The sequence below is a fragment of the Vanessa tameamea genome, chromosome 23 (assembly GCF_037043105.1).
Source record: "Vanessa tameamea isolate UH-Manoa-2023 chromosome 23, ilVanTame1 primary haplotype, whole genome shotgun sequence".
Classification (NCBI taxonomy): Eukaryota; Metazoa; Arthropoda; class Insecta; order Lepidoptera; family Nymphalidae; genus Vanessa; species Vanessa tameamea.
The window spans coordinates 8,892,114-8,903,909 of NC_087331.1; the positions used below are offsets into that span (position 1 = coordinate 8,892,114).

The 11,796-nt window shown below is 33.4% G+C and overlaps 1 protein-coding gene across 1 annotated transcript; it reads left to right on the plus strand.

Annotated features, from left to right (window-relative positions):
• Positions 1 to 1,312: 1,312 nt before the first annotated feature.
• On the plus strand, positions 1,313 to 8,084 carry LOC113395197 (CLIP domain-containing serine protease HP8-like). The gene is made up of 8 exons (XM_026632769.2): positions 1,313 to 1,443; positions 1,961 to 2,255; positions 2,582 to 2,755; positions 3,585 to 3,798; positions 4,877 to 4,992; positions 5,784 to 5,951; positions 6,579 to 6,720; positions 7,576 to 8,084. Exons 2-8 carry the CDS (start codon positions 1,962 to 1,964, stop codon positions 7,806 to 7,808), a joined length of 1,341 nt encoding a protein of 446 aa, XP_026488554.2. The 5' UTR covers positions 1,313 to 1,443; position 1,961; the 3' UTR covers positions 7,809 to 8,084.
• Positions 8,085 to 11,796: the final 3,712 nt, after the last annotated feature.

Sequence of the window (11,796 nt, forward strand, 5' to 3'; positions counted from 1 at the left end):
TTCTTACAATTCAAATGTTTAAGAATGGTGGTAACCACTTACCATATGCCAACCCTCCTATATATTTTAAAGTAAAAATGTATTGGAAAAAGAAAATTGTGTACTTAATGAAACTGTATTTTGATATTGATTTTATTATTTAATGATAAATAATTAGTTACTATTACTAATTAATTAATATATACAGGATTATTATCTGGTATATAATAATTAGTACATAAGTGTAATTTATATATATATATATAAGTCACGTATATAACAAAACATGATTCGATAAGAAAAGGAAGAATAAATTAAATAATATAGATTTCCCGCATAACAATGTTATCGAAGCTATTAATAAATATATTTATATATGTGTGTAATAGGAATCGGAATAAGACTGGTCGTCCATCGTTAATAGCTTCGAATAGCGCTATAAAACTCAACTCTAGACCCACACGAGCTGTAAAATCTTAAGTACAAGTGTTACAATTATATTTTTTCCTGTTGAAGAAAACTAAAAAATTTAATTAAAGTCGTACATTTTCATAACACTAGTGTTCGCTCATTGGTCAATTCAACCGTCATTCAATGCTAACAATAATATTATATATTCGGCGGTTTTTCCGAACCAATACGACTTGGGAACCTTCAAAAGAGCGTACTTATTTCTTAAAGGCCGGCAACGCACCTGCAAGCCCGGTGTTTCAGATGTCCATGGGCGGTGGTAATCACTTTCCATCAGGTGCCTTCCATCCTGCTCGTTTGCCACCTATGCCTTAAAAAAAATACACATTGATTGGAGAGATAGAAAAACGGAGGCTCAGTTGGGCGATACCTTGTTATATTACAATTAAAAATACAACTGTCAAAAGAGCGTAATTGTTTTTTAACTTTGACATGACGTGTGTTGTCTTTGGCGGTATGAACGTAAACTATGAATGTTTCCTATTGAATATGTGTATGTATGTGTGCCTACGTCAAATATATGTTAGTGGGTTATGTTTATTTATTAATTTAATGTATTTATATGTATGTAAAATAGATAGATAATCGTATATTTCATACAAAGTGACACACAAAAATTAACAGACCGTATACGTCCCGTAGCGTTCCTCTTGTCTCGAAGTAAAAGATTTTTTAGATCTAATTTCAACTCACTTTTATTTGAGTTTGCAGAATTTCATCAAATAGCCATTTAAAGATGCTTGACTATTTGAATATCATTTTATTTTTTTTATTATTCCTGAGCTATAATTTATCTATATCTGCGCTTTTCGCACTGGACAGTTAACCTAATAACATTGGAATTGCCAGTTTTAACAATAACAATTCATTAGGAAGGTAACAATCACGGTTCCTTAATGTGCCTCGAATATTATATATAACAACAAGATCTTATGTCACGTCTCAAATTTATTTAACAACCGTTTCCGTTTTAATATTTTGGGGTGTAATTGTGTAAGTTTTCTAATTTTTTATATTAACAAACCCTTCTTGCGTATGAGCTGTTTATCTTGATTAAAATATTTCACTAAAATATTACATAAAACCATTGCAGTCAAATTTAGAATAAATTATACAGATAAAGTTTTTTTCTTTGTGTAATAGGTAGGCGGACGCGCAAATGGACCTCTTGATGGTAAGTGGGTACCACCGCCCATAGAGTTTGGCACCGTAAGAAATATTAACCGTTCCTTACATCACACCAATGCGCCACCAATCTTGGGAGTTAAGATGTTATGTCACTTTTGCCTGCTGTTACACTGACTAACTCACCCTTCAACCAGGACTACTAAGTATTGCTGCTTGACGGTAGAATATCTGTTGAAGTGGTGGTACCTACAACTCCTCTAAAGAAATTCTTGGTTGTTTAATAAATTTGTATTGAATAATATTTACTGAAATGTTTATTGTGTGTGTGTTTATTCGTCATTGTTGTGTGTATTTTTACTTTAATATATTCCTTTTTTTATAGAATGTCATTGATCAATGAACTACTCAACGTGAAAATGAAACAATCAATATTGATCCTTCTGTTATATATAATAAGGATTAAAAGTGCGGGACCTGATTGGGCACCCGTAGGCACCCCCTTGATAACACACTTTCCTTGCGAGCAGACTCAAGATATAATGACGTGGTTTGATCAAAGTCTACCGCCGCGGGAGAAAAATAGATATTATGTGTTTATACATAAAGTTTTACCAGAAAACAGCAGTTTGAGAATCATTTTCGATTCAGACGTTACAATTACGTTTAACATTAGAACGGTGAGCTTTAAATGTTTTATTTGAATTGTAGTTAGTGGGGAAATAGGGCTTATTATACCTCCGTCCTTTTTTTTCTTGCTGGAAAAAGATGTAACATGTTTCCACCACATGAAGTGGGGGGGGGGCTAAGACTCACCAGTGCGCAGAATGCCTAGCGCGCCCTTATCACCGGAATACTCATTAAAAAGCCAGTGGTGTCCTCTCCGATTCTTCGGTGGGCGTCACGGGACCGCTTTCGCGCGAAGCCACTTCTTGCTGATTTTAAAGTAGTTCTTTTATTTTTATTTGGTACCTTGTGTTATATTCAAAGCTAATATATATTTCAGGAAGAAAAGAAATTTGTAAGAACTCATTTTGACAAAGCATATCAATTTTTATTTCGATTCTTTCAAGAGATGCATGGTCTCGGATTTATAGTAAAAGGAGTCATACCGGGAATTATTCCATATTTCTCAAGCATATCCTTAAATAACAATGAACTGTGCGCCCGTCCATTTGTGGTAATGTACATATATGTTAATGTGATAAATTCGAAAGTAACTCTATCTGTCTGTCTGCTGCTCTTTCACGGTCAAATCACTGAAGCGAATTTGTAGAAAATTTTACGGGAATGGGAAATGTACCAACTACTTATCCCAAGTCAATTCTACCAAGATTACCTTTTCAGTATCGAAAACTTGATTTACTAGCATACGTTTCTTGAAGAAAGCTTGAAATCCAAGGAAGGACATACGTTACTTTTTATGAATAAACCTTAACGAGCAAACTCCTAAAACTCTCGTGGAGACAACTAGTAACATAGAATTATTATATATGTATTTCATTTGTTTCGTCTTGTATTATAGTAACAGCTCTTAAATGTTTCACTACTGGGCAAACTTCCTGCTAAGTTCTAGTTGAAATCGTGACTTAACCAATGTAATTCTATATTTGTTTCTATGCACAAGAGACGTAAATATTGAGATCATGTGGTTTTTATACTGCTTACAGAAGCATGGACAATAGTCGAAGGCCACTTGCTATGGGTTGGTCCACTATTTTGTCTGCTTTTTAAGAATTTCATCCAACATTTGGAATTTATCTTAAGATTTTTCTTCATTATTCAACACGTAATACATTTAAAATACAAATTAAGCAAGTGAAAACCGACTGACCGACTAGACCGTACCGAATGCTTTGCTAAAATACCTTATATCAGGAAATCCATGCAGTAGATGGATATATCACGGGTAGTTTATTCAACTTGACCAATGATTCAATTTGACCAATGACCATTTAGAATTAGTTAAACAACACTGGAGTTTTGTTACGCCATTTTAACATTTACAGAACTACCTCGAACATTATATAGCAAACACGTTGAACAGTGGACCGCAAGAGAATTGTGGTGTACCTAAAAACAGACTAGGAAAAGTGGCTACACGCAGAGATGTCACGAAGCCAGGTGATTGGCCTTGGCACGCAGCCATATATAGATATGACGAAACCGTATCAAAATATATCTGCGGTGGAACATTGATTTCGAAAAACTTCATCTTAACTGGTAAGATAACAATTGTCTAGTGAAATATAATCTAAAATTCTGGTCTTCAAATATTGGGTCGTCACATAGAAGATTTTACTTGATGTTGAACATTCTAAAAGTAGGTCACCTGATGGTAAATGGGCACCGCCCATAGACAATTGCGCTGTATAAAATATAACTATTCCTTACAGCGCCCATGTACCACCAACCTCGAGAACTAAGATGATATGTCCCTTTTGCCTCTACTGGTTCACTTAACCTTCAAACCGGAGCACGACAATATTAAGTATTGCTGTTTTGTGATGGAATATCTAATGAGTGGTTGGTACTTACTAAGATAGGCTTACACCAAGCCCTACGATCAAGTAACTTTATTTCAATAAGAAATGTGCCCACTACTTGCACCAGGTAAATTTTACCAGGATTTACCTTTACAGTATAAAAACAGATCGACCTAATATGAACCGATAAACATACCGATACGAAACTGACCGATAAAAATGTATTTATTTAAATTTTTTATTGACCACCACAAAGTAAATAGGATAAAAGGCGGACTTAATGCCTGAAGGCATTCTCTGCCAGTCAACCTTTAGCTCAAACAGAAAACCATGAAGGCGGTAATTAATAATTGACAAAACATAGCAGTATACATACTTATATATAAAACTTTAAAAAAAAATACATACATACATACTTACTATCTACAAAATAAATATTGATCTACATTATCTATAATAAATACATATAAATAATAATAAATTTAATAGTTATTGTACAAAGTAATAGATTGTTAATATCCCATGCTGGACTAAGGGCTTCTCTCCCGTAGTGGAGACTATTTGGGGCTTATTCCACCGCACTGCACCAATGCAAGTTGATGAACACACTTAACAGAATTTAATTGAAATTAGACACATGCAGGTCTCCTCGCCGAATACGAAATGAATTATAAACACAAATAGTGCTTCCCTGGGTTTCAACTTTGAATCATCAGAAACTCTTGTATGTTTAAAAACATAAACTATAATTTCTTCTCTCGTTATTAAGGATGGTGATCTTTCTTTTGATTAAAGAACACTTTTTCTTTTCTCAGCTGCGCACTGTGCATCATTAAGGGGTATTCCACTAGCACCTGAAGTTTTGACCGTGTACCTGGGAAAATTTAATTTGAATCGTCGAGGTGTTAGTCATCGAATACAAAAAAAAGAGGTTGGTTTCATTTAATTTCATTAAATTAAAGTTTCGTAAAAGAAATATATGACAACCTCCGTGGTCGAGTAGTGTGTACATCGGCTTTCATGGGTACGCCACTCCGAGGTCCCGGGTTCGATTCCCGGCCGAGTCGATCTAGAAAAAATTTATTAGTTTTCTATGTTGTCTTGGGTCTGGGTGTATGTGGTACCGTCGTTACTTCTGATTTTCCATAAAACAAGTGCTTTAACTACTTACATTGGGACCAGAGTAATGTATGTGATGTTGTCCAATATTTAAATATATATATATCATATCGATACCTCAATATTCTTTACTCAAGTAGCCTTGAGCACTTTTGTATCGTCATTTTATAAGATCAATATACAGTTACCACCAGTGCGATTAGTAGGCACCACTGAGAACTTCTTAGAATCTTCATAGAATCCAACGTTGTAACATCTACGTCGTCATCATCAGTCGCATACCTTAATCCGATTTATTTGTGAAATAATCCTTTACCAATAAACAAACTACTTCGATACTTATAATAGACTACTTCGTGGTTTTTTTTTTATTTAATAGGCGTTCGGGCCCTCTGTTGATAAGCAGCTACCCCCGTCTATATACATTTTCGCTAAAAATACTAACCATTCCTGACATCACACAAATTCGCTACTGACCTTGGGAATTAAGATCGTTAAATATTTGATGAGTGTGTGAAACCTACCGGGCTTGCTCAAAGCCCTACCACTAAGTATCGATAACATTTTTTAATCTACTAAGGGAAACTGTACCTTTTTTTTCAGGTTAAAAGAATAATCATTCACGAAGCGTTCGAATATGATCACTTGTATAACGACATAGCACTACTTAAATTGAACTCTGAAGCTAAATTCACAAAATTCGTCCAACCTGCTTGCCTTTGGTACAGTAATGCTTTAGAAAAAATGCCAAACGACACAATTATTGGAACAGTGAGTTCTTTCATTTTTATGATAATAAGATTTAGTTTTATTTTACTAATTCATAAACCACAAAATATAAAACATAAATGTGATTGAAAATTACACTAAACTTATTCGCAAGATTAGAAAAATATAGGCCCTTAAAATTTCACAAACAAAATATATTTTATATCATAACAGTCCATCAAGGACGTCACGGGCGTCGTCAGTTTATATAAACGACAATATTCGTAACCATGCAGTTGGTATGCCATTTAGCACAAAATAACTTTTACTTAAATGCTGATTAATAACAGATTTAAAGAAAGTCCATTATCGTGATTAATATCAAATCTATGAAGACCATCACTTTGTCCCTTGAAAAAAACCGTATACAAAAAGATGAGTTGAGAACTCACGTGACTGTGACTGTGTATGACTTTCCTTTTTGAAATTTATAATTTATCGTTCAGGGGTAAACATAAACAATACAATGACAATAATAAGACCGATAAAATTGTGCCACAAATGTCTCCAAACGTAGGTTTTCTAGACTTAAGAAAGGTAACTAGTTTCATGATATCTATCAAGTTTTACTTAACATAAGAAATCACCTACCAACTAGCTGGTAAATCATAATTTTTTTTTTGTTTTCAGGTTCTAGGCTGGGGATTAAATGGCAATCGGCTGAAGGAATTTAAAATGCCAATGGTTTCAGAAACGACATGTGTTTATAGCGATTCGTTTGCCGCTGATCTTATTATTGATGATTCAAAGTTTTGCGCAGGATTTCTTAATGGTAAAATGTCTAACGTAATGTATTTTTTTTAAATAATCTTTATACATATATATTATATGTGAGTAGATTTACATCACATTCACATAATTTACATTGATTAAACATTTTTTATTTTCTAAGACGTCATGTCCCTTGTGTCGGTTACATTGTCTTTATTTTATATTTAAAATTTATTTTTGGCGGTAGAGTAAGTATGAGCTGCCTAGACGTGCTCGCACTCTACCCCAGAGTATCAAGTAATTGCTACAAATATCATTACAAAAGTGTAGTGCAGCTATTACTGACTGCACTATTAGCGGTTATTGTTTTGATAACTGTTTTGTTAAAATACACAAAATTAGTTTTACCATCACCAAACTTATTTACTTTAGATATCAATATCAAACATGATCGTAAAAATTCAAAAAGTGACGAAAGTACTGGAAGTGACGCAACAACTACAATATTTATGATATTTAGAGGATACACGCAATTCATTACAAACAAACAAATTTAACCTCTTTATAATATAAATGTAGTTTTTGAATATATCATTTATTGCTTTTATTGCTTTACATTTTTTACCAACCTTTATAAAAAACAAACACAAACCATCACCCCCGTTTTAACTCCATGAAAGCATTGATTGATTCCCAATACAAACTATAAAGACTCTTTTCACGCTTTTAATGTATAATATCCTATATACAAACCTATGATCTTCCCCTGGACTTAAACTATCTCCAAACCAAATTTCCTCTACATCGGTTTAACGACTTAATCGTGAACATACAGAAGTACTTTCGCATTTATAGTCTTAATGTCTAGAAGAAAAACAATACCTAAATTCATATAAACTCTATCTGCCATCACCAGGAACTTCAGTCTGCAAGAGTGATAGTGGAAGTGCCTACCAAGTATTCGTGCCTGATAAGGTTCAGGATTCGGAAACAAACGAAAACGGCGCATGGTACGTCAGAGGCATCGTTTCACTAACTGCCTCCAAATTTAATACACCTACTTGTGATCCAGAGAAGTACGTTCTGTTCACAAATATCAACTCTTATAGAATTTGGATAGATGCTTACATTGATAATGAAGATTATTAAGTGTCTGATTTAATTTGATTTTTATAAATATCAATAGATGACGTTGATTTATTTTTTGGCGTTTCTAAATCACGTTCGCTTGATTTTTTGTATTTAGTATAGATATATGCTTATGGAAGGAATTAATATCAATCTAATTTATAAAAGTATGCGCAGTGAAGGTGAGTGGACCATTACACCTATAAATTCTTATGGTACCAAAAATATCGTGTTTGGTATTGATACCATAAAAAGTAGCGTATGGCGAGAGGATAATAAGTTAATGAATACTGTATTTCTTTCTTTCGAACTACAAATTTAATATGACAGAGAGAGAAAGGTATGTTTAACTAAACATCATTTAGAAATACGTCGTAAACATGTATAAAATCAACTTTGTTTGTTAAACTAATTTATAACAATGTCGAATGACTATACAATAATTTGTCCAAAAATTTGTCTCAAGACATTTATTGTTTACAATAAATTATCCCAATCTATTTTACAGATTTAAGTACCTTACGGTAAAATATTGTGACTAAATTTTAAACTAGTACCCATTAAACTAAAGAAAAATTGTGATTTGTTATCAAATATATGTGCGATTAATCATCAAATTATTTTAAAAGAAGCCAATATTTTATAACTGTATTATATATTTTGCAATGTATTCTGTTCATCAAAGTATAATAAAATTCATTTAAATTATATTATTATAATATAATATTAAATTACTACTATATTCGTATGATAAATAATTGCCTTTCGCCGTGAATTTGCCTTTGGCTCAATTAGTAACTATTTCAATATTTAAATTATAAAGTTTGAGAGTTAATAAGACCGTACTCACTGTACTTCACAACAACGAACGTAACAAGTAAAGCAGTATCGAAGAGCATTAATCTATCTAACATACTGTTTTTTCATCGTGTCTATGAAATTATTTGTTTTTAAAGTTTTGTACAAAATTTACTCTATGCCATGATAACACCAGGTGACGTCCTTGATATAAATAATAATTTTCTTTTATTTTTTTTATACTGTCCGGGTAGGCATATGACCCCACTCCACTTGATGGTAAGTGGGAGTGGAGTCCAAACGCGAAGACGATAGTAAAGTCAGCAAGAATGATCTGGACAAGTCGCCATCGCCATGCCGGCCCGCAAGATGCCTCTTCACGCCTCGTTTGAAGGCAGAGGAGATAGGAGGGGGAGGGGTTTTCGTACCTATACAGTCAGTACAATTGGTATGCTATTTAAAAAATAAACTTCTTTAACTTCAATACTGACTTCAACCATTATTGTGATTAATGTTTAGGAAAATGATCGCTTTGTTCTTTGAAATAAACTCATAACAAAAACCATCAACCGTATGCAAAAAGATGACTTGGGAACTATTACGTAACATATGAAATGTTTAGGCCAAACATCACAAGAGAGTTAGAGTTCACAGACAGGGCTAAATATTAACTCGACGAATCAATTTCTCAACTAGTAAAGCAATAACAATAAGTATTAACGTATCATACTGATTTTATTCATCGTAGTTATGAAATGATTTGTTTAAAATATTAGGACTTTGTGCAAACCCATAAAACAAAATACGAGTATGTCTAAAAATTTTACATTCAATTTATTCAAATAAATATTATAATGTAGTCGTGCGTAAATTCGGTAGAAGGTTCGATCTGTTATTACACGTGCTTTCTGCTTTATTTTAAGAGAATATTACTCATATTTCGAGAATAAAATAAATTGTTCGACAGCTCATAAATTTTTAGTTAAGAGGGAACCCTCTAAAGTCCTTTTTTTGTTCAAGCGATCATCTGACGTGAAATACACTTTGTTATAACTGATGATTGTTTTTGTTTCTTCGATATCTTGAATTAACTACGATTTCAATATTAGCTATAAGGATTTTTTTTTTTCGTGCCTTGTCTTCATCTCTCTGGACACTGTTACAAATTTTGTAATAAGCCTTTATTAAATTTTAATGTTACTATTTTATTTATTGGTTTAATTCTATGCATAAGATTAAACTACTTATTTCATCAAATTATGAACAATTATTATCTTGGCAACATTTATTATCGAGCGTAAAAAATATAATCATACAGATTTAATACGTTGTACGATGTCGTGTAACTCACGCACTATCAGGCTTTTTGCCATCTTCCCGGGTCCGGGGCGATGTGGGCGCGACATTGGAATGCAATATACTGTTGGAATTTCCCGCTGAATGAGCTCAGCTTAGTGCGTTGTAGTGTGCCACGGTACAAACGTTTCGGCGTTTTTAACTTATACACTGTGTTACCAAAATATATTCAATATTGTTCATTTTATATTGTAAAACTAATAAAATTAAAATCTTCATTCACAAATCAGTGTTACACTTGTGAAACGATTGTCAAAAATCTACCACTGCACCGGTTCGGGCAACATTATTTTAAAGGAGTGGGGCCAACGCCGTACTTTCCGGTAAAATTGTAATATATTAAATAAGAATTAAATTAATGAGTTAATTATTAACATATTTAAAAATATATATGAAATAAAAAATAATGTTCTCCTGACTGAGAATTTTCGACGGGGAAATAATTACTATTTATTGGACCGGAACTTTAATCCAGGACCTCAGTGCCTTTGGTTTTCCATGCTAGTTACAAGTCTAGACCAACTTATATATAAACCTTGAATCTTATGTTCAAAGGGGCTCCTTCTGTGTTCATAATATAGGTTCCCATTCATATAAGAAAATTGAAGTTTTCTGTTGTTACACTAACGTAACAAACAGTACTTAAATATACGTATTATATTATCATAGATGCCCATAAGATTATGAGAATAAAGGAATATAAAATTCACCTGTATTTGCACACACATATGTATTCTAGTACACTAGTTTCCCCTCTTGGCTTCATTCATTTGTGAGGGAAGAGGGGAGGTAATGGTTCTGTACCTTTCTGCACCCCTGACAGCGTGTTTGCATAAATATAACGATTATCGGATGAGTAGGTCAGACATCAAAGCGTAACAAACAAATTGAATTTCGCATCAATAGCATTAGGATTATGTGAATAGCTTTTAAATCCAGTTTTAAAAGAACAACTACCTATGCGAGTTTCTTTTTGCCGTTGTATCACCCCGTTTTGCTTTCCGAAACGTTAGTAGAGTGGTAGACGATTCAAATATGCTTTTTTGCAAATTTTATTTGATTAATAAATATGAACTTGGATTTGGAGTTAGCTATTACAATAACAAAATTCGAAATTAAGTTCCACTCTTTCTGAACCGCACTCTTCGCCCTCATCTAGCGGCTATTTAGTTATCGTTGATCGTTTAGCTCGAATGAATTACAGACAAATTTTCATTACACGCTTAATATTATTAAATCAGCGTGTATATTGAACTAGGATATGTTTACCGTTTCGTATTTGTTCAAATAACTTTTGGGTAGCGTTTTTTGTACCGTAAGGACAAATATTACAAAATCGCTTCAAGCATAAAATTACTTAATAAAATGTGTTATGGCTCGTCAATTTTTCTATGGCATCGATAGGTGAACATACCTGATAATAAGTGGTCACTATGGTAAATTTCCCACTGATGGGCTAACGCCTCTTCTCCCTTTGAGGAGAAGGTTTTGGAGCATATTCCACCACGCAGCTCCAATGCGAGTTTTTGGAATACACATGTGGCAGAATTTCGTTGAAATTTGACACATGCAGGTCAAGCCGAAAAGATCGGTGAAGATGCACGCGTTCTAACCACTGGGCCATCTCGGCTCGATTATACTGCTCATTTTGGCGCAGTATAATTAATTTTAATAATTTCTTACAACCAATACACCAATCTCGGGAACTAAGTTGTTATCTTCGTTCGTTCACTCACCCTTCAAACCAGATCACAACAATACTAAGTATTACTGCTTAGCGGTCGAATATATGATGATGCGGTGGTACCTACCCAGTCGAGCATGCACGAAGCCCTAACATTAATCATAACTAGCT

Bases quoted from the DNA above. Each gene is read 5' to 3' on its own strand.
- LOC113395197 (XM_026632769.2), top strand. From the start codon at position 1,962: ATGTCATTGATCAATGAACTACTCAACGTGAAAATGAAACAATCAATA. The intron at 2,756-3,584 runs GTAATGTACATA...TAACATTTACAG, and splicing joins TGTGCGCCCGTCCATTTGTG to AACTACCTCGAACATTATAT. The intron at 6,721-7,575 runs GTAAAATGTCTA...TGCCATCACCAG, and splicing joins TTGCGCAGGATTTCTTAATG to GAACTTCAGTCTGCAAGAGT.